Below are 24,525 nucleotides of genomic sequence, written 5' to 3'. Positions count from 1 at the left end.
TCATAGAGTTATAGAGGCACATCTATGAAGTACATGAAGTACATGAAGACCTTTTCCATCATTGATCTTAGGCTACAGAATACACTTTCTTGGACATTCTATTTTGCTCCTATTATCCCAATATTTTATTATTATGTCAATACAACACAGCAAACAAGATCACTATGCTGGATTTCGTATTTCATCACCAGTCGGGCACTTCCCAGGCACCTAGGACTGCGTGATGTAGCAGCGAATTATGTTTGCCGATCCCAGTAAAGCGGCCTTTTGCAATTGACAGATAGAGATTTTGTCAATTCCGATGGTTTTCAAATGTCTGCTGAGATCCTTTGGCACTGCGCCCAGCGTGCCAAGTACCACTGGGATCACTTTCACTGGCTTATGCCAGAGTCGTTGCAGCTCGATTTTTAGATCTTCATATTTCACTAATTTCTCTAGCTGCTTCTCCTCAATTCTGCTGTCCCCTGGGATTGCGATGTCGATGATCCATACTTTCTTTTTCTCCACAATCAGGATGTCTGGTGTGTTATGTTTCAGAATTCGGTCAGTCTGAAGTTGGAAGTCCCACAGTAGTTTTGCTTTCTCATTTTCGACCACTTTTTTGGCCTTATGATCCTACCAGTTCTTTACCACTGGTAAATGGTAGTTCCGGCACATGTTCCAGTGGATCATCTGTGCCACAGCATCATGTCTATGCTTGTGGTAAGTCTGCGCGATCTTTTTGCAGCAGCTGAGTATGTGATCGATTGTTTCATCTGTTTCTTTACAGAGTCTGCACTTTGGATCATCTGTTGATTTTTCAATTCTGGCTTTGACAGCATTTGTTCTAATGGCCTGTTCTTGTGCCGCCAGTATTAGTAATTGTGTCTCCTTTTTGAGTGTTCCACTTGTAAGCCATGACCAGGTCTTTTCTGTATCCACTTTGCCTTCAATCTTCTCCAAGAACTGGCCATGCAATGCTTTGTTCCGCCAACTGTCCATACGACATTGAATTACAGTTTTTCTGTACTGGTACTTAGTTTGCTTCACCTTGAGAAGCTTATTATTATTATTATTATTATTATTATTATTATTATTATCATTATCATTATTAATTTATTAGATTTGTATGCCACCCTTCTCTGAAGACTTGGAGCGGATTTAGAAAGTAGGTTAATAAACCAATCTTTCAGTAGAATCATAATAGAGGAGTGACTTCAGCTTTAACTTCTAAACTTTTATCTTTGTTTTCAAATTGCCCATTCTATTTGATATGTTTTCAAGATTTAACATCAGTGTAATCCCCATTTACACCATTAGTAGTACAAGGCATGCATTATCTCATCCGAGGTGGTACAGTGGTTAGAGTGCAGCACTGCAAGCTACTTCAGCTGCAGTTTGGCAGTTCAAATCTCACTGGTTCAAGGTTGTTTCAGCCTTCCATCCTTCCAAGGTGGGTAAAATGAGGACTCAGATTGTTGGGGTCAATATGCTGATTCTGTGAACCACTTAAAGAGGGCTGCAAAAGCACTATGAAGATACATGAGTCTAAGTGCTATTGTTATAGTCCAAATACTGTATAAGGAGAAAGGATAAATGAGTGTTATCAGCATTTTGATTGTATTTCCGTAGTCAGGGATAAGGAGATACATTTGTTTTATTTGCACTTTCCAAATCAATTTGCAGATTGAAATGCAATTACATTTTAATATTTTTACCGTACTTCTTCAATTTTTATAGATTGGGTCTCTTAAAACAATTTACACACGCTATTGAAGAAAGCACAATAGCAAATAAGTGGGAGTAATAGGCACAATTGGATTTTATAAGGGAAAACTAGTTTATTAGTAAAATTGCACATAAAGTGAAACTATATTGAGGTTTTTTTTTCAGAGTTATGAGATATTATTTTGACACTGGAAAAATAATGACATTGAGCAAAACCAAATTGATCAGACCTGCCTAATCCTCCTAGTGGTATAATTTGAATTAGGCTAACAAGGAGTTCCAATAGAAGAAAATATACATTGTAGTTCAGATTGAATCATGAATTAGGATAGTAATTCATTATCTATTCAGAAATGTCTGCAACCAATCAACCAAGGTCAGAGAAACAGGGGTGGGTTCTAACTTACCTCATTAAGGTAAGTTGCTTCTTCCATATAGCTGCATGGCCATATCTTGTGGGCATGCAAGGGCTTTGTGCATGTACACATGCACAGTGCAAAGCCCACCCCCCAAAAAATTATTTAAAAACAATCAAGAAGAATCAGAATTTTATAATGTATGGCAAAAGGTATATATTTGGTGGGAAATAAAGAAAAAGGGATAACTTTATTGTTATACTACTTTAAATATATCCGAACTAGTAGTTTTATTGTATTAGATGGTGATTATTTACAATATAAATGTAAATTCATTTTTTCTTCTTTTATTTTCTTTACTTTAGTTTTATTTAAGTCATAATTTAAGAATTTCTATATATATTTTTACAAATTTTTAGATGTGTTTTTTATTCTTTACTTACTATGTTATAATTAATACTTTTACACACTTTATAAATGTCGTTAAACAACGATAAGATTTTTCTTTCCCCCCCCCTTTTTAATTTAAAGATGACTTCTATCTTGAGCAGAGCGACTGTAGCTCCACTGTGTGTTATATGTTATGTGTGTCATGTTTGTTTATGCAAAATAAATATATATTTTTTTTAAAAAAGAAAAAAATTAAAAAAGAAAAAAGAAAAAAGAAAAGATGGCGGTTCCCACGGACCGACACTGGCTGATCCGGTTCAGTGATGACATCATCATGATGTGACCAGCTACTTGCTATTGTTTCAAGACCACCGGTCTGAATCGGGAGGAACGCACTAAGTACTTCACGGCAAGGATTTGCCCAGGGAATTCAGTGTTAATGAGTCTGAATTTTCAGATTCTACTCCTTACCAGCCTCAATTTTCCTCATCTTCTTTCTAAATAGTCTGGTATCTTATTTTGTGGAAAAATCACTAAAGAATGAAGAAACAGATTGGGCTGTCAACACTTTGGATTGTGGGACATTTAGAATATGGAGAACAATGCATCAAGATTTTCATAAAATTAGCCAGTTGCAAAAGTTCAATTTGTTACTCAGTCAACTGGTGAAGTGTCTCCCACTATGTCTCTAATGGTCTCCCTTTTATAAACTTTTACGAGGAGATTTATGCTTCTATATTTTATAGTTTCTATCTTTAATTGGAGATTGGTCTTGGATAGTCCTATGCCAATGAAGGAGAATATTTGTAGCTCCAGGTTGAAATGATGTTGTTATCTAGTTTGGGTAGTGAAAAATCTGCAAGAAAACAACCAAGCTCAGATAGCACCAAGGACAGCTATCAGATGTCTAGGAAAAGGAAGACAGAGCCTCCATTGTCTCATTATGTATTCCATTTGGCAGAGTTAGCCTTACAATCAAATATTGTCCAGTACTTTTGAATATCACAACTAATCTTTTCCTGTGCAGCTTTTCTATTCTGTGCAGCGTCTCCCAAATAAGTGCTAACTACAAGTTAACAAGCTCTATGACCTTGATCAGTATCTCCAGGAGCTACTGTCTGGAATTTCCGTACCTTAATCAGCTACATGCTGAATGCTTTTGCTTCCTTATTAGTACATCTAGTACCTTTCTGTGATCGAAAAATCAATCTTCCTGATGCTGCGAAAAATAATTTCATTTACATGTAGTTCTAAGTACTTGGAGGGAGAATTCTTTATGATAAATTTTGTCACAAATGCCAAGGACATTTGGCAGTGTGTTATTTATTTATTTATTTATTTATTCATTCATTCATTCATTTATGTGTTTGTTTGTTTGTCTGCCTGTCTGTCTATTTATTTCTCTATTTCATCACACATGTATTGTGTAACAGATATAAATGTAAACATAATTATGAATATGTAAAATGGACACGAATAAAAGGGAATATTAGGACAGGGACGATAGGTCTGCTGGTATGCTTATACACGCCCCTTAAAGACCTCTTAGGAATGGGGTGAGGTCGACAGTAGACCACTTGTTGGGGGTCAAGGGAAAGGGAGGGTCTTGCCTTCTCTTTCTGCTCAAGATCCCCAAGGACAATTGGTGGGCCACTGTGTGACACAGAATGCTGGACTTGATGGGCTTTGGCCTGATTTAGCATGGCTCTTCTTATGTTCTTATGTTCTTATGTAGACAATCTAAGGGTAACGTTTTGGGGCTTGGGAAAGAAACCACAGAGTCAGGTAGTGCATTCCAGGCATTAACAACTCTATTAAAGTTGTATTTTCTACAATCAGGTTTGGCATAACTCTATCTATTATGTGCTTGTATATTATTGTGGTTGAAGCTGAAGTATTCATTGACAAGTAGGACATTGTAGCAGATAATTTTATGTACTATGCTTAGGTCGGACTGAAGAGGGCAAAGTTCTAAACCAGTGATGTTGAAGCTATGGCACACGTGTCACAAGTGGCAAACAGAGCCATATCTGCCAGCTGATTTTGAGCTTTTGGAAAGGCTGTTTCTTCCTCTCGACTCTTCAGAAGTTTCCCTAAAGCTCCAGAGGTTAAAAAAATCACCCAACGGAAAAATCAGAAGTTGATAAAAACTTATGATTTGCCCGTTTGGACATTTTTTTTTAACTCAACAGCAGTGGTGGTGATGTAGGTAGAGCTGTAACAGTATGAACCCACTGATTTTTGGTGATTTTTTCCCTGGGTCTCTGTGTGGAATAAGTCCTCAGCTGTGCTTCAAAGTTTAAAAGTCAGCATTAAGATGGGGGGGCAAGGGGGAGAGACATTGGAAAAAAATGGGTTCATATCGATATGGTTCTCTGGACTGCACCAGTATGAGCCCACCACTGCCTTCCAGGCTTCAGAAAGGCCTGTGCACATGCTCGGGGGGCAGCATCGGGGGGGTGCGCATGCATGGAGGGAAGGGAAGTGGTGTGGCCACATGCACGCATGCTAGCACACCTACACACCCCTTTTGGCATGTGAACCAAAAAAGGTTTGCCATCACTGCCCTAGTTTGTAATTCAATATTACTGGAGAAGAAGCTATGCAAGATTAAGTTAACAACTTTTAATGCATTTTGGCCATTCTGTTACAGTGAGCTTTTGACCATTTGATATGACTCTTCCAAGGTCCTTGATAGAGTGAGGGCTGCCTACGAAATAATATCTGCCCAGCTTGAATTTTGTGGTTTAGGGATATTGGGGGTTTTGTTTTGTTTTTTTGCCAATGTGTAAGACAGAACATTTGTTGGTTGAGATTTGGAGTTGCCAATTGTTTGACCATTCTGACAGATAGTCAAGGTCTTTTTGTAGGGTAGCAGTATTGTCTGCCAGTGGTGCTAAATAGTGCTAAATCATCAGCGAAGAGAACACAGTTGCTTAAAATATGATTGCAAAGGTCATTTATGTAAAGTATAAAGAGTGTGGGTTCTAAAACAAACATCACTGTTAACAGGTGCAGTTTGAATACTTGTTGCCTGTTTGATAGGAATACAGCTATCCACTTATGCAGGGATCCAGAAATGCCATAATATTTTAGTTTTAGATATAGTTTGTCATTTAGTACTGAATCAAAGGCTTTACAGAAGTCTATATAAATTGTGTCTATTGCTTTACCCTAGTTTAGCTGTGAAGTCCATATGTTTTTGCATTGTAAAAGTTACAAATTGCAGGACAATTTTTTTCTGAAGCCAAACTGCTTGTTTGTCAGAATAGGATGTTTGTCAGTAAGTAGGGGAATAATAGATAAGTTTATGATTGATTCCATGACTAGTATGGTAATATTTATATTAGTGCAAGAAAAAATGTAATGTTGATCTGCAACATTGATCCAATGTTTGTACCCCAATACTCTCCCCCTACCTTTTAGAAACAAATCCCTAATACTGCATAGACCAAATGTATAACTGGATTTATAAAATTAGCTTCAGTTTTTTATCATTTAAAATACTTTAAAATCTCAAGGATTTAAAAGCATAAAACTTAAAATATGAAAAAGTCAGCAGGCTATAAACACAAATTTACTTTGTGAATGATGTAGTTAGGGTCTTAATTTGTGAAATTTATAATTAGGGTCCCTATTTTATATTGCCATTCAGTTATCTTGTTTGACTGAAACCGTCCTCTGGGAATGTTTGATTTACCTCTGTTGTGGTTCAGCCTGGGACCCCTCCGGGAATGGCTGATTTGCTGTCGGTGTCCGGCTCAGAGGCTGAGGACCAGGAGGGGCAGACTGATGAAGAAGCTGAATCCCAGGCTGAAGATGAAGGACAGCCAGAGTTCCACCAGGGGGAGCTCTCCCCAGAAAGCAGCCTGGATTCCCTGGGGGAAGATGCTAGTGACTTCATAGATATGCGACAAAGGAGAGCTAACGAGAGAAGAACGCAATTGGCCAGATATTTCCAGCATTAGGGGTCGCAGCTGGGTTTGGGTTTGGTGCTTGGGAAAGGATAAAAGGCGGCCCCACCCTTCCTGGCTTGTGGAGTTTTATCTTGGAGATTCGTGAGACCTGTCTGTGAACTTTGGTGGCTACAATCCTGGTTTGTGCCTTGGACTCTTGAAACCTTGGGGGGGGGGTGCCAGCAAGAAGCTTTTGGAATTGACTGGACATCAAGACCCTGTTGTAAAGTATTGTAACCTGTCTGCTGTGAAGACAGGTTTTCCTTTGTGCTTATTTTTTCCTGCTATAAATTACTTTTGGATTTACCAGAGTGTCTGGCTGTTTTTCAGTGGGTGTGGAGGTCTGGGAAAACCCAGACAGAACAACCTCTAGTATTTTTAACTCATAAATCACTCAGAATTACTAAAAATAAAAGGATTATAAGAAAAGATGAACCAGAATAGGCAATTCCAGCTTGTAGAATCTTAAGATTTTTTTTTTTCTTTTAGCTAATATCTACAGTATTTGAATCACTTGGGATTTTGAAAGTAATGTTTTCAAAAATAACGCCATTTTTATTTTTTCAAAACTTTTTTTCTTAGATCCTATTTTGACCAAGGTCTAGTTTTTTGATAAATAAGTTTGTGATATCAGGTCAATGAGATATTTCAATATTTTTCTCTTTTTCAGTTATATATACAAACTAGACTGTAAACTTCAGAGTTGCTACCTTATAGCAACTTTGATCCATCTGTTTCCTTTCATATTGTAACTGATATGTAAAGAAAGATATTTCGGAGGAAAGAAAATACAACTAATTCCACTTCCATAGTAGTTGGAGCAAGCAGTTCTGTCCATCTTTTGCCTTTTTTGTTGAGCATCACAACATATGCATAGTTGATAGATATATGCAAAGATCCAACCATTATCAATGCGCTAATTTTCTATTTATGAATGTATTGCTAAATTTCTGTTGAAGACATATTAAGATGATATAGAAATGCTTGCCGTTTGGGATGAGATAATCAAAAGATTTTATAGGTGTCTTTCATGAATATGGAGACATCTTCATATGAATAGTGAGAAACTGTTAAAAGTGATCAAAGAAGAGATCTTTGAATAACTGGAAGTTGAATGTGACAGTTCTCCAGACAATTTCTTACCTCATTCTCTTATTCTTTTTACACACCCTCACTATTCCTATTTCTTTATCTACCTTTTGTGACAAGAATTGAATCTTGATTATTGTCACACAATGTGGATATTCTGCATGTAAAGCATATTATTATTCAGTTATTATGTAAATTAGACACTCACAGCCTACCAAAATGAATAGAAATGTGTTACAGTAGGCTACATGAGTCTCTACTCTTAATGGCATATCATCCTTCATTATGATTATAAGAAACAATTCCATGTCAAGTTAATGCTTCTTATACTTATTTTAGATTTGCTTATTTATTTAAGCTTCAAAACCTTCCACTCCAAACAAAAATTTAACACTTGACTCATGTCAACTATTAATTTTAGTTCACCTATCACATTAGGTTCAGATCCAAGCTCCTCAGTCTTACTTGTGTACATTTCTATCTTAGCATTAGAAAACTAGATCGAAGCATTTCATAATATTAAATTTGGTTAAAAACAAATGCAAAGAAAAATTCTGCCCCAATGCCACACTGCCGATTAGATAGAAAAGATGATCTTTGTAATGTAGTCAATTGTGTGAGAAGATCTGAACTTAGGTTGCAACTGCTATGCCATATTACTAAAATCTTGACAGCTGGCCATTTATGCAAAGTCAACTAAACATAATGGCCTGAACTTCTGAAGGAATGTGCCATTTAAAAATACAGTGTTCCCTCAATTTTCGTGGGGGATGCGTTCCGAGACCGCCCGCGAAAGTCGAATTTCCGTGAAGTAGAGATGCGGAAGTAAATACACTATTTTTGGCTATGAACAGTGTCACAAGCCTTCCCTTAACACTTTAAACCCCTAAATTACAATTTCCCATTCCCTTAGCAACCATTTAGATTATTACTCACCATGTTTATTTATTAAAGTTTATTTTTTTTAAAAATTATTAAAGGTGGACGAAAGTTTGGCAATGACACATGATGTCATCGGGCAGGAAAAAACGTGGTATAGGGGAAAAAACCGCAAAGTATTTTTTAATTAATATTTTTGAAAAACCGTGGTACAATATAGGCTTTTCGCGAAGTTCGAACCCGCGAAAATCGAGGGAACACTGTATACCGGAATGTGTTATACAAATATGTAAAGCTAGCAGCTAGTAGAGTTTTGCATGAATATCTTAGATGCTGACTCCAAATGAATACCAACAGTTAATGCTATTGATTATAACTGCAAGAATTTCATAGTATCATTGTACTATTAACGAATAGTAAAAAAAAATAACAATACTATAATAACAGATTAGTACAAAAACATAGATTAACTTGGAAATAACAGTAGTTGCCAGGGTCACCATTTATGTTTGCATCAAAACTGAATAAGAATGATAACAAAAGCAGTTTTAGGGTAAATGTCGATGTAGATTTTCAGTCAACCAGGTCGTGATTGTCCCAAAAGTGCTTTTTCAAAAAGTAACTGGACTTTCTTGTTTTTTCTTGAAGACATTTCACTTCTCATCCAAGAAGCTTTTTCAGAAATGTCTTCAAGGAAAAACAAGAAAGTCCAATTGGCTTTTGGAAAAGCACCTTTGGCACAGGTTTTGGGTAGATACAAACTGTTGCACATCATTGATATCTAGCTATGGGCACATAAAATATTAAACTGGAATAATTCCATTTGCAAGCTTCAAAATTACAGTTTACTACTGTAGAATTCTTCAAATAGATACTTATATGATTTACTTTAATAGGATGTGTAGTAGGGGTAAAAGGGATCTTGGAGTCCTAGTGGACAACCATTTAAATATGAGCCAGCAGTGTGCAGCAATTGCCAAAAAAGCCAACACAGTTCTAGGCTGCATCAACAGAGGGATAGAATCAAGATCATATACCGAAAACCAGAAGGTTTTAGTTTAGTCTTGCTGGGATTGAACATCAACTTTTTAGTCACTTTCCAAATTTGGAATCTGGTCAGGATTTCCATCATAGAATATCACCAGAATTTCTTGGATAGAAAGGTCTGTCTAGATATCCTATATGCTTATGATGAATAATTTCTCTTAGGCATTATTACTGGTCAATTCAGAAATGGTAACATAATAAATTGAAAGAGAATTGTATTGGGTTTTGAAGAATTGTACATTATATTATGAAAAATTAAATATACGGTGGTACCTCTACTTACAAACTTTGTTCTATGACCAGGTTCTTAAGTAGAAAAGTTTGTAAGAAGAAGTAATTTTTCCCATAGGAATCAATGTAAAAGCAAATAATGTGTGCAATTGGGGGAACTAAAGGGAGGATGGAGGCCTTGTTTCCTCCCAGGAGATTCCTAGAGAGGCCCCACAGAGGCTTCTCCCTGCCTTTTCCAGTTACAGTTTCGGAGGCTTGGGTTTGTAAGTGAAAAATGGTTCTTGAGAAGAGGCAAAAATTTTTTGGAACACCTAGTTCTTATCAAAAAAGGTTCGTAAGTAGAGCCGTTTGTAGGAAGAGGTACCACTGTACCTTGAACTGAGTTCAATCCCTACTGACTATAAGGATATATACAATTTTTGGCAGAGACCGTGTTTACCACTTCTGTCAGTCTGGTCCACAATCTTGAATTTCCATGTTAAAAATTGATCAGATAACATTTCTGATTCAATATTATAAATGCAAAAATTCCCAATAAAATGTTGTCCCTCAGATTGTTAATCACATGCATTTACTTATGAAATTTATATGCCACCCATTTGACTGATAAAACAACATATAACATAATACCTTCGCAACAAGGATACTCAAAACCAATTCCCATTACTTAGGAATTGCTGCAAATATGGTGTTTCCTACTTTCAGAGACTTTCATATTGTAATAAAATATTTACTAAAAATTTGTGAATTTTGGCAATAATGTTAAAATATCGCAGTTAGGTTGCTTGTCGGAACATGCCAGCATGATCATATTCTATATCCCTTTCTTTACCAATTGCAGTAGCAACAATTTCATTCTGGGTTCAGTATAAAGTCCTGGCATTATCCATTTCAGTTAGTTCAAAAGCTGTGAAAAAAGATATCTTAAACATTAATCTAATCTAGAATGCATGTGCTGATCTAAGTCTATTCTACAGATGCCTCTACCAAATTAGATGAATTTAGAGGTCAAAGGAGAAAGGATACTTCAATAGAAATGCCATGTTTATGGAATTCCTTTCCTACACAGATTTGTCAGGAATCTGTTTTAAAGTCTTTTCAACAACTGGTCAGAGAAAATCTTAATAGTTTTCTAAACATTTCATTAGTACACTCAGGGTTTTTATAACTTAACACTGTTTAACTATGAAGATGTTATAAATACTTCTATGTATTATAACTGCTGTTAATGATTTATCCTGATTATTGTCCTTTGTCTTTATTAGGTTTATCAGACAAAGGTAGTTATTATGTGGTTTAGAAGTGAAGTGCATCAACAACAAAGTCAGTCCCAAGACATTCATAGATTAGTTATCCAAATATTACTTATCTCTTTGCCTGAATTTCAAGAATGTCATGAATTTTATTAAAATTAAAGAAGTAAATGCTACCCTGTTTCCCCGAAAATAAGACGTACCCCGAAAGTAAGGCATGTCAGAGGTTTTGCAGAATTTGCTAATATAAGGCACCCCCAAAAAATAAGGCGTAGTCAAGTTTACATACGGTACGGTGGAAAAACATACGGTACCATTCAAAGCTGTTCATAGCGGTACTGTAATAATGTGGCGTCCTCTGCTGGCCCCTTCCATCACTTTGTACCGTCCAGTACAGCAGACACAGTCTGCTGCTGTCTCACCGCCATTATAGTCTCCACTACAGTGTGTAGACTGTAGTTTCGCTGGTGGCCGGAAAATGCAATAGTGGGAGTATACTGTTGTACCATATAAGTGCTGTCGTTTGTGTATGTGGGTGCCATACCGACAGGTACCGCACCGTAATCAGTGTACTGTACGGTACACTTTCCTTGGGGGTGTCAGCTTTTCTGCCTGTGAATTTGTCTTATTTGAGAAATATAAGAAATCCCCCCCCCCCCCCGAAAATAAGACGTAGCACAACTTTTGGAGCAAAAATTAATATACAGTGTCTTATTTTCGGGGAAACACGGTACATTAAAACTATGATAATGTCACTTTTTTCAACATGTTTGATAACAAACATCAAAGCAATTATTTTGATTCAAAAAAAGTGTCTTCTCTGTCCTCTTTTAGCTTGCCCAGCAGGGATGTTTAAAGCTCATCAAGGAACAGGGGTCTGCACACAATGTCCTCACAACAGTCACGCAACATCAGAAGCTGCTGCCATCTGCACTTGTCGCAACGGATACTACCGGTCTGACTTTGATCCATCAGAGGTACCTTGTACTAGTAAGTGCTAGTATTTATTTCTGAGAACAGATTGGTTTCAAAACTAATTGGATCCATTCTTCTTAAATAGATCTGGATAAACAACATTCAGGAATAGTCTGCATGATAATCATAGCGATAACCATGTTTTGGCAATCATCTAGAAGGCACTGAACTTCAAACAAGTGCCAACTCAACACTTTCCTGCATTTACTACAACAGTCTGATTTTTCTTACAGGTTTAGATTTAAAAATCATATGAATTTTAAGGGAACAACTCATTAAAAAACTCACAACTACATGTTTCTTTCAAGCTTGCATGGAAACCTTAAAGAAACCTTCATGATTTAATGAGTAGCAGAGAATTGCTCACATGATGTCCAAATTATTTTTGAAGACTATGTACTGTTGGCATATCTCGGTATAGCTAGGCTATGAGACCTTCGACATACACCGAGCAGAGAATTTTAACAGAGCGTGGGTGTGTGATAAAGCCAAAGAAACAAAGACACAGACTTAGTTATGCTTAATAAGTACTATTTACATATAGACAACAGATAGAAACAATTCATAATAAGCACTAAGCAAATACAATACAATACGCACAAAGCATAGTACATTCCCCCTCAGGGCAAAGTAATAGTGAGAATGGCTGAGCAGAAATGTGCGTCACAGCGTCATTTGAGGGAAGGTGTACTGGCGCCCTTTAGTGATGAACCAACCTAGAATATTTAACAGTTAAAGAGACAGTACAATTTTACAGTGATAGTACAAGTTTAAAGTGATAGTACAAGTTTACAATGGCAAACCCTAACAAACATGTACCCTGTACTAACATGTACACATAAAAGATAAACTTGTTGAAATTATTTTTAATAGACTGAAAAATGTTAGTTAACCTTTAGCTTTCAGACTAGTACATAATTCGTTACAAATATACGAAGTCTATTTAAGGGCCGGGTGGGGGGACCATTCTTTAATATGCACCAACAAGAAAAAGGATGTCATCAAAATTAATATTTTCTAGCGGATAAGCAATAGTAGAAACACAGAGGAAAAAATTAAAATAAAATGCCTCAACATCTATTATTACTATATTTGGGAACAAAGGCTCACAATTTAGGGAAGTTGTTGTTAGTTGCGAAATCATGTCTGACCCATCGTGACCCCATATTAACATTCCTTCAGGCCTTCCTATCTTTTACTATCCCCTTGAGTCTATTTAAGCTAATATAATATTAACTATTAAATGTTAATGACAGGCAGAAATAAGTATGTATAATAAAAGGATAAACATTTTGAATCTTCTAAATGACTATCATTCAGATTATTGGCATGTATATTACATTAGACACAAAATAAATCCCTGGTTTTTCATAATTAGTAGTAATTTTATTTTCATGTGAGTTTATTACAGTATTTTAAAAAAACATTAAGGAAATAAATACCATCTCTTTATAAGAGATGCATTCACAGTTGTAATGTTTTAGTACTTAGTCTGTACTAGAAATTTAGTCCAAGCTAGAAATTTAGAATCTATGAAGTTTGTTTGTTTGTTTATTTATTTATTGTTTATTTATTTGTTTTGTCAAGTACGTGTTGGTAGTATACAAAGATATAACAATGTTTATATATGTGATACTAGTAAGAGAGCAAGACTAGGACAGGGAACGGAAGGCTTGCTGGTACACCTATACATGCCCCGATTTATTTTTTTTTGTTCTATTTAACTTGAATGTGTTCACATTCAAAGTATGTCAAAGAAATTGAATTATCTATAATATCTCTGAAGGGAGCAGAAGATTGTGGATTGACAATCCCATATTTGGGGAAAATAAATCCTTGATAGCCTTCTTGATTTTTCAGCCTTACATCCAGTGTGATTTCTACTATTATCTGTTATTTCAATTTACACTTCATTTGTAATTTAATCTTGTTTTGGAAAAAATTAATATTTTGGAATTAATTTGTGTGATTGATTGCAATACCATATTGCAAACACATTTTGAAAATTATTTTTTCCTGCTTGGAGATTTCTGGGGGGGCCTGTATTTCCAAGGAATCGGTTGATCTTTCCAACTTCCTTTGCAGCTTGCTTACACAGAAGTCTATATTAGCATACTACTTTCTGCATAATGCTTCTGTAGGTAATTGCATTGTAGTTATGAGTTGCCTAATGTGTGTTTGGAATAAGAGATTAATTTCCATATTCTGCTTGATCACTGGTACCAGGAAGTGTAGTAAATAAATCTGTTTTATTGCCTCTTGTTATATAGCTGATTTACACTATGCCTTACTAGAGAAGTACTGTATGCAAAAAAAAGTCAATTTGTTGGTTTTTATTTCTGCTCGTTAAGACCTAATTTTAAAATGTTTTAATTTGAGATGCCAGATGTTCTGTTCCCAAATTGTTATATGCCATAAGAGTAAATAAATTTAGTACTGTATGGTAGCTGTTGCTGCTGTTCACTTCCTTGCCAATGCATTTCCTGCTTTATGGAGCTTTTCACTAGTATGCTTTTAGAGTTCCCCACTTAGTGCTAGGGTTGTAATTTTTATTAACTTCTGTACGTTTCACAAAACTGTAAAAAGCAGGGTAGAAATTATTGTAAACTAAGGTACAGTGGATAGCCAAGAGATATTGCACAGAACTTTGTGAAACATTTTGTCTGTGCATGTGTAAGGATTATGCTTGTTGCCCCATCATTTCCTACCTAATATCTACTCTCAATAGAGGAGAGAAAGGACTTTTTTGGAATGAAAAATTCTGCATGTTGTGAAGAAAAAGTAGAATAATGACACTAATGACATTAGCCCTGAGTCTACCGAGAGGGGCGGCATTCAAATCAAGTCAAATCAAATCAAATCAAATAAACAAACAAACAAACAAACAAACAATTCAGCAAAAGCAGAAACAGAAACCCAAGAATCACATAAAATTTAAATTATTACTATATGTATCAAATAGGCACCAGATTTTTCAGAGCCAATGAAAACAATATTGCGACTAGTAAGATGGACAGTCACAAAAGGTATATTGGTTATTCTAGTTTGAATTCTTTTTTGTACCTAACAGAAATGGAAAATAGGGCACCAGGAGATCTTGCTTTATTCTGCACCAAAGGAGCAGCTGGTGGACAGTCTATCCAACATTATGCTCCTAGGTAATGGCCCAAATTAACATTTATGCCATTCTTGTAAATGTTGTAATGGTTATGAGTTGTTACAATCTGAAACTTGTGGATTCACTTAATTCTATTATGAATGCAGAATTAATATTTACTGATTTATTAAATATATAAACTTCTAGAAAGACAAGCTACAGTTAAAGCAGGTGAAGGTAAACCTTTTGACTTAATCTAGATCAGGCCCATGCCCCACATGGGGGCAATTTGATTTTTAATGAATAATAAGAATTATATGTCATGGTGGAGGTCAGGATTTTAGAGATGCTTAGGTGGGGCATGGCTGGAAACCACTGATCTAGATTGAATGGAATGAATAATAGAGTTGGAAGGGTCCAATCCCCAGCTTAGGCAGGAAACCTTATACCACTTCAGACAAATAGTTATCCAACACCTTAAAAACTTCCAGTGTTGGAGCATTCAAAACTTCTGGGGTCAAGTTTTTCCACAGAATAATTGTGCTGTCAGGAAATTTCTCCTTAGTTCTAAGTTGGGTCTCTCCTTGATTAGTTTCCACCCATTGCTATTTTTTCTACCCTCAGTTGCTTTGAAGACTGCCTGACTCTCTTTTTTGCAGCAACCTTTGAGATATTGGAACACTGCTATCATGAAGTCCTAGTCCTTCTTTTCATTAAACTAGACATACCTAGTTCTTGCAACCATTCTTCATACATTTTAGCCTTTATTCCCCTAATCATCTTTGTTGCTCTTCTCTGTATACTTTCTAGAGTCTCAACATCCTATTAAAATAATTCACGTGATCTTGATTCTATCCCTCTGTTAACGCAGCTTAAAACTGTGTTGGCTTTTTTGGCAGCTGCTGCACACTGTTGTCTACTAGGACTCCAAGGACCCTCTCACAGTTACTACTGTTGAGCAAGGTACCACATATACTATACCTGTGCATTTTGTTTTTCTTGCCTATATGTAGAACCTACTTTTTTTCACCATTCAATTTCATTTGGGTTAGATAGCGCCCAATGTTCAAGTCTGTAGAGATCCTTCTGTATCTTGAGCTTATCTTCTGGAGTGTTGGCTATTACTGCCACTTTGTCACTTTGTTAAAGAATGCAGTAAGATTAGTCTGGCATGATCTGTATCTGTAGATAGTTGGTTATCACTGATCTAGACAGGTTCAAACAGTGGAACATACTACAAATTATACAGAAATCACTCAAGAGTTCTACAGTTACATTTAAAATTTGAGTGAAATTTTCTGTGAAAAACAACAGAACAAAAATCAAGAACAATAACAGTCAAATTACTATTAATAAGAAAGCTTAAATACTATTTCAGAGTCCTGAAAATGGCTTAACCTTTTGAAACTTAATGAGGGCAAACAAAAACAGTGATAGGTTTACATAAAACTTCCTATACATCTTTATTTATCTATCAATCAATCAATCAATCAATCATATCTCTCTCTCTTTCTTTCTCTCTCTCTCTTTCTTTCTCTCTCTATCTCTCTATCTCTCTATCATCTGTCTATCTATCTATCTATCTATCTATCTATCTATCTATCTATCTATCTATCTATCTATCATATACATATACATACATACAGTGAAGGGCTACCAAAATTTTTACTACCACACTGTGGGCGTGGCTTATGCAGGATGCCCTGCATTTTCTTTCATCTTTCAGTGCAAATTGGGTGCTCTGAGGTGGAGCTCCATTTTTGCTAAGGACGCTTTGTATGTAAACTGTGAGACCACAACTAGATTTAGAAAATGAGATAGGTTAGCATATAATTGCCAATATTTTGTGACAATTAGAGAAGACAGATATGGAGTTCTCAGCCTTCTTTTCCTCAATACCTTTTTTTAAATGTCGTTTTAAAATTATGTAGTATGTGTATTGAGTATATTAGTGTAAGAGAAAAGTAGGCAGAGCAGGGGTGTGTGTGCTGGAGAGTTAAGTGAATCATCAGCTAGAGTCATTACATCCCCACAAACAGTCTAAATCCAACCACTCTTGAATTTCATTGACTCTTATCTGGTGCCAATTTAGTGTTGAACTTTAATTGACTAAATTCTTGTGTATAGGCTTGAGCAATAAATCTTCCCCACTGCAATTTAGTGCATAGTCCTGATTCTTTGTGCCTGGCAGTTAGAAGCCTATTCAAATTCCTCAAAGGTTAATTTGTTGGTTATGAGGATAGTATTTGGCGTTAAAACAAGGGGTGGTGGCAGTAGTGCAATATTGTATGGGCATCCTTGTTTCTATTTCTCAATGCTCTTCCCATAAACAGCAGATTGCAGGCAGATGGGACAAGCCGTCACAACCAGCTCACTCTTGCTGACTCACCCCAGCCAACTCACCATGGGAAAACTCAAATAGTCAACTGCAGGACAATTCAATGTGGCATAACTACTAACTAGTAGTTGAACTACTAACTTGAGCAAATTCAAACCTAAAGCAAGACAACGCCCACTGCAATTCTTTTTGTTCTTCTCTTGAATTATCCTACAACGAATTAGATTATATTAGATTTATTGGATTTATATGCCGCCCCTCTCCGCAAATTGTTATGCAGTGAGTTGTGTGGGGCAGGACAACTGTGGTGAGTCAGCAATAGCAAGTTGTTTTAAACCTGATTGCAGGAAAGAGTTAACTATCCAGTGGTGGGCTATGAGTCGGAACGTTAAATTGTGATCGCTGCCGCGGCTCGCAAGTTATTGCAGGACCAGTGTGATTTTGCTGCTGCACCTGTGCAGGCAGCAAAATTGCGTACGGAGCTGCAGGTGCACCCGTGTTTCGGTGAGGTTTTTTGCTTCTGCGCATGCTGAAACACAGGTGCACATGCGCAATTTTGCTGCCTCCACAGGTACAGCAGCAAAATCACACTGGCCCTGCAAGAACTTTCGAGCCACAGCGGCGTGTGCAATTTAGCATTCCACTGTAGCTATCTCTTTCCAGAGACCTGAACTGATTTCATGCACATGGTGTTTGAAATTAGCCTTGAATTGCATGTGACATAGGTTGCCCACTTCTAATTTTTATAAAGGAAACACAATAGCTCTGGAAACTTTATTACTCCGTGGCCTGCATTGGCTGCCAATCAGTTTCCGGTAACAATTCAAAGTGTTGGTTATGATCTTTAAGCCCTGCATGGCATTGGACCAGAGTACCTCCAGAACTGCCTGCTACCGCACGAATCCCAGCAACCGATAAGGTCCCACAGAGTTGGCTTTCTCCGGGTCCCGTCGACCAAACAATGTCGTTTGGCGGGCCCCAGGGGAAGAGCCTTCTCTGTGGCAGCCCCAGCCCTCTGGAATCAACTCCCCCCGGAGATTAGGACTGCCCCCACACTCCTTGTCTTTCATAAATTACTCAAGACCCATCTATACCGCCAGGCATGGGGGAGTTGAGACACCTTTCCCCCAGGCTTTTTTATATTTATGTTTGGGTATGTATATGTTGTTTGCATTTTTAAATATAATAGGGTTTTATGTGCTTTTTAATATTAGATTTGTTTTCGCTGGAATATTGTTTTTATTATTGTTGTGAGCCGCCCCAAGTCTTTGGAGAGGGGCGGCATACAAATCTAATAAATTGAATTGAATTTATTTTAATCAATGATACTAGACTGGGCTTCCAAGCCAAGCTAGTGATAAATGAGCTCAATAATATCCTTTGACTGCAGGTTTTGAAAGAGGGGAGATTTCTATGCAATCCAGTTTCTAATTTGAACTAGGCTGCATGTAAGGACAAGTAAATCTTTCTTCCCTTCCTTCCCTTGATTTGCTGAGAAAATCACAGCTTTCTGAACAGTATGTATTTGCCAAATAAAAAAGAATCAAACCATGACTTTATCTCATGGTTTATCTATTTACGGAAAAGTCTGCCACTAACTGCTCAAATAAGTTGATAAAAGGTTCTGTGAACTGATTGATTGTCAGTGCTTCCAGGTAAACTAAACAGGAAACATGACTAGATGAGTTAATTCTACTTCATTGTAAGGCTACAGTAATAGAATCCTGAAAAAGGTTTAATTGACTACTTAGTTTATATTCTTCTAACCTGGAGCTTGAAGGTGGATTAAGATTGAAGTGGCCAATGTTTTCAATCAGTCACCATAGTCTAGCAACTTCAAATGGGTTGAAGTTACAATTTCCAGGATATTCATTTCATTGGACTACCTGGAAATTCTGCAAATATTAGTCCTAACTCATCAGATCAGAGAAAATTGAGGTATTGAACTTTAGCATTGGTAGAATTAAAAAAAATTAACCTTATGGGTCCCCTCACCCCTATTTGTGAGATAAAGGGTCAAGAAGTCTAGAGAAAGGATCATTATTTTTCACTGGGAAGAATGACTATGTCTTACAATTCTGTAGGCTTTCGCTGCGAGTGCGTATTTATGAATTCAACATGGTTACATTTTTAAGTGCAGCACCGTTTTAGTCTTCTGTGTACATAGTAAAGCCTTTACTGCTAGATGGCTCATGACAAATACTTTATCTGTGCTGATAGGGAAAAAAATTAAATGGAATGGAATTTTCGTTAAAAGGACAGCATTTTTCTAGCAATTTTAACAAAATGCTTTCATCTGTGTAACCATGGCAACACATCAGAGAAGCTCTCTCAAAGTGCCTCTCTGAATGTAATTATGAAGAAAAGGGGAAAGAGGAGGGTAGTAGGGAATTTGGAATAGAGACAGCAGCTGGAAAACCCTCCAGGGCTTGAGCAGAGGTAGGCTATGACAGATTCAACAGAATTGCTTTTGATTCATTTTCTTTTGAGTAAGATGTTGAAACACTTGCCTGTTAATTATTTTCCTTGATCCCAGCAAAATGGCCAGCAGCCCCTCCTCACCAGTGTCAGTGATGTGGTGTCCAGCAAAGCTAAATGGTGAGAGGACTAGTCTTCAAATAGATGAGGAAGCACCACAAAATCCTTCAAATTAGTACTCATTCACACACCACATTTGCCCCAGTGCAAGAAAAAGATCCTTGATTTGCTATATTTTCAGACCATTCAGCTCATAAATGACTGCTGAACTTCTGCTTGCCACACTGGGCCTTGACAAAGGCCATTTTGAGGGAAAAGACAAAGAGAATATGAGAAAGCAGGTTTTGGAACTTTCTGTGAAGAACTTAAGACATTTGGGACAATGTGTTTTCTGGTAATGTTCAATGTTGTTGTTGTTTTTTTACTTGGATTAGATGATGACATGTCTTAAATATTTTGTTTATTTGAGAAATGGAAAAATAGTCTTAAATGGAAAGGAGATGTATAACTATAAAAGGAATTTAAATTCAGGTTTTTATTAGTTTGGTTATAATTTCTGGTAATTCTTATTAGATTTTTCCTGATCAAAAATAAGAGATAAGGTTTTAAAGATGCGTCTACAGTGATCCCTCTATTATCGCGAGGGTTCCGTTCCAAGACCCCTCGCGATAATTGATTTTCGCGATGTAGGGTTGCGGAATTAAAAACACCATCTGCGCATGTGCGCCCTTTTTTCTATGGCCGCGCATGCGTAGATGGTGGAGTTTGCGTTCCCCGCCGCCCACGCAAAGGGGAAACCCCGATTCGGCTCCTCGCTGCTGCTGCGCTACCGAGCAGATCAGCTGCTGGGCGGCCGAAGGAACCTTCCCTGGGTCTTTCCCCTCTTGCTGGCGGGCGGGCGAGTGGCGGGCATCAGCGAGGAGCCGGGGTTTCCCCTTTGCGTGGGCGGCCGGGAAGACCCAGGTTGGGGGGTCGGGGGGGGGGGTGCTGGGAAGCCCCCCAGGCCAGCTGCGACCTTTTAAAACAGCCGCGCTGCTTCCCAGCTGAGTCCTGAAGCCAAACGCGGAAGTTCACCTTTGGCGTTTGGCTTCAGGACTCAGCTGGGAAGCGGCGCGGCTGTTTTAAAAGGTTGCAGCCGGCCTGGGGGGCTTCCCAGCATCCCCCCGAACCTGGGTTGGGGGTTTGGGGGGTGCTGGGAAGCCCCCCAGGCCGGCTGCGACCTTTTAAAACAGCCACGCCGCTTCCCAGCTGACTCCCGAAGCCAAACCCGGAAGTGGTTTTTTTTAAAATTAATATTTTTTAAAAAATCGTGATATAGCGTTTCGCGAAGATCGAGATCACGAAACTCGAGGGATCACTGTATAGAGAAAGGAGTGAGGTGTTGTACCTTACTGTAAGGGATAGTAATACATTGTTAATGTTGATTCTTGCTAAGAATAAAGGGGAAGCTTTCTTTATTTTTTCCTCTTTTTCTTTTCTTTTTCTTTTTGGGTGATTTTTAATTTGGTTTTTTTTTTCTATTTTTAATTTTTTCTTTTTTAAAGTTAAGATAAAATAAAGGAAATAGTATAAGGGCAGACTAGATGGACCATGAGGTCTTTTTCTGCCATCAATCTTCTATGTTTCTATGTTTCTAAGTTGGCTCAATTTCCAGGATGAAAAACAAGCATTTTAAAGTTGCCCCATGAAGAGCTCTTAGCTTCCTCACTATAAGCAAAGATACAAAGATACAAAGTTACCCGATTGTGATAGTTACTTTTGGAAATTAGTGCAATTTCAGGGTTAAGTTGTTGTCTTTTGATTAGAGCAGTTAAGAAATCTTGGGGACCAGGGGATGGGGCATGGGAAACAATCAAATATCATTTTTAGCATCATGATGCAAATCCCAGCCCATTTTTATATGCATGTACACACCGAAGAGATTTGTAAGTAGGATGCTGCATCAGTGCTTTCATCATTCTGAAGAAAACAAAAGGAACCTGTGGTTGACTCTGAAAGCTTTTATTTAATTATGGATCTTGCTGGATTATTTTGATCCCAACATAGCTCACAGAATTGTTGAGGGAAAATCAAAGGAAAGACAGAACATATAATAAATAAACATAATAATAAATAACTAAATAAATAAATTAAATTAATTTATTTTATTTATTCAATTTTTATGCCGTCCTTTTCCTTAGACTCAAATAAATAAAAAAACAAATAAAAACAATAAATAAAGGAATAAATATTATTTGTTCACTTTGAAAATGTAAACAAGATATTTGGAGATCAATTTTTTGGTTTGATTTTTTTCCCTACAGGAGTAAACAATATCACTGAGGGGATTTCTTAGAAGACCTTTGTAATTCAAAGAAAGTAAAGAGGCTATTGTTGTTTTAATCCTCACTTCAATGACTTTTTGTAAAATCAACTATTTCTGGGTAAAAGCTTCAAATCATTTTTCCCAATTGGCTTAAAAATCTTGAACCTCTGTATTTATCAGACCATTAATATTATCACATGAACTAATGAATTACAGTTTGATGTATTTGCACTAAAATACAGGACGTATATCTTTTTAATGCCAGATGAATGCTTGTTAGTAAAGTCATGACAGTTATTTTAAAACATTCTTTTTTAAAACTATGACCATTTTTCTATGTCAATAATACTAGAACTTCAATTTTGATTTTGAAAAATTCAGTACTAAATACTGTATTCAAGCTTCAATCCAGTTATCACATTTATATCAACTACTGCTCATTTTTAACAGAACGTGGCCAATATGCAGTTTACATTATGACTTGACCAGTGTTATTAATTGGCTTTGAGAGCTTTCTTCTGGGCACAACTGTCAGTTTAGTTTTCATATTATATACAGTATGTACATTTCATTATTTATTTATTTATCTATTTATTCGATTTTTATGCCGCCCTTCTCCTTAGACTCAGGGTGGCTTACAACATGTTAGCAATAGCACTTTTTAATAGAGCCAGCATATTGTCCCCACAATCCGGGTCCTCATTTTACCCACCTTGGAAGGATGGAAGGCTGAGTCAACCTTGAGTCGGTGATGACATTTGAACCGCTGACCTTCAGATCTACAGTCAGCTTCAGTGGCCTGCAGTACAGCACTCTACCTGCTGCGCCACACCAGCTCTTTTTTTAATTATTCTTTTCAGTATGGTCCACATTACAACTCTGCGCTATTAACCTTCAGTTAATTGACTTTTTATCCTGTTTCCTCTGTAGAAAATCAGTATTGAACTAAATTCTTACCTTTTAAAGTGCTTCGTTATTCATAGATTGATACTTCCTATGGATATGAGGTAAATAGTCTGAACTCCGGTATAGTTTTTTCTTAATATTAGATTTGTGCCTGTACAATATTGTTTTATCGCTTGTTGTGAGCCACCCCGAGTCTTCGGAGAGGGGCGGCATACAAATCTAATAAATAATAATAATAATTATTATTATTATTATCTGTTGCTCAGAGTAACCATACAGAACAAAGACATAAAAGGAGACCTTTCTAAGACTTCACTAAATATCCGTTCTTTCAGTCTTACACATTAATGTATCAATAAGAGCTTTCCAGATTTTAATTATTTAAAATTTGGCAAACCTAACACCAGGCAAGATGGGTTGCATATAAATTGAATAAATAAAATAAGGTATATATCTATCTTTTAATTTCCTATCCTCCACCCAGAACTTGCTTCATGTATTGACTAATACAGATAAAAATATATTTTACTAATACAGGTAAAATATAAAAACAATTAAATATACTTAAATAATCAAAATTTAATTATATTCACCAACTAAAATATCTCTCAGCAAAACTAAATTGCTAAAAAATTATCTGAACAATAAAGAGAGTTGTAAGTACAAAAGGGGAACACAAAATTATTGGTGTCTTGTCATGAGTATCAGGGTTACAAGATAGATTGGTTGAGAATCAGCTGACACAGAAATATAAGCAAATCAAATTTTCTGGGTTTATGTGATCTCAGTACAGAGATGGGAAAAAATTTTGAAGACACCAGAAATGATTAAAATGCAGTATTGCAGGCTAACTCTGCCGACTGTTAGCAGTTTGATCTTTACCATTTCATGATTGACCCTTCCTTCCTTCCTTCCTTCCTTCCTTCCTTCCTTCCTTCCTTCCTTCCTTCCTTCCTTCCTTTGATCAGTAAAATGAGGACTCAGATTATTGGAGACAATATGCTGACTCTGTAAAACATTTAGATAGTGGTTAGTAAAGCACTATGAAGCAGTATATAAAGCTAAGTGTTTTGCTATTGCTATTTTCAAGAAGGGGAAAATGGACAGAGAATGAAAGTTATGCCTGCCTGCCAGACAAGGCTATATTGTGAATTGTAAGTGTCAAAACCCTCATTTTCTTTTCCTGATTTTTGCTTCAAAGGTTAAAGTACATGTCTTCAGCATATGACTCTGAAATATGAGAAACACTGTGCTACCAATGAAGAACAACCAAACAAATACAACTTATTTTTTTTATCAGGATTGTTGCTTTGTACTTGTCAGAGCTTTGCTTAGGGCTTGGCAATAAATCTCTTCCTATAAAGCTCAACCAACATTCATGAGTTATCAGAGGAAACACCAAGGACAAGCTTCAAATAAATAATTTGCTTTTGTTGCATATAAAATAAGTCCTAAATAATGACAATCACCTAATGCAGATGTAACAATGTAGTCTACGGGTAGGGGAAGGACTGACAG

General features: G+C 36.8%; 1 protein-coding gene across 9 annotated transcripts in view; it reads left to right on the top strand.

The window, feature by feature from the left end:
• The window catches only part of EPHB1 (EPH receptor B1), a 476,084-nt gene that overhangs the window by 339,001 nt on the left and 112,558 nt on the right, over positions 1-24,525 (top strand). For all 9 annotated transcript variants that reach the window (XM_070753153.1, XM_070753155.1, XM_070753156.1 and 6 more), the window contains exon 4: positions 11,743-11,898. In XM_070753153.1, coding sequence (XP_070609254.1) covers positions 11,743-11,898 — 156 coding nt within the window. The remainder of the gene's footprint in view (positions 1-11,742; positions 11,899-24,525) is intronic.

Source organism: Erythrolamprus reginae, chromosome 5 (assembly GCF_031021105.1).
Source record: "Erythrolamprus reginae isolate rEryReg1 chromosome 5, rEryReg1.hap1, whole genome shotgun sequence".
Lineage (NCBI taxonomy): Eukaryota > Metazoa > Chordata > Lepidosauria > Squamata > Dipsadidae > Erythrolamprus > Erythrolamprus reginae.
The sequence above is the reverse complement of the archived record's forward strand: the minus strand, read 5'-3'. Positions and strand labels throughout refer to the sequence as shown.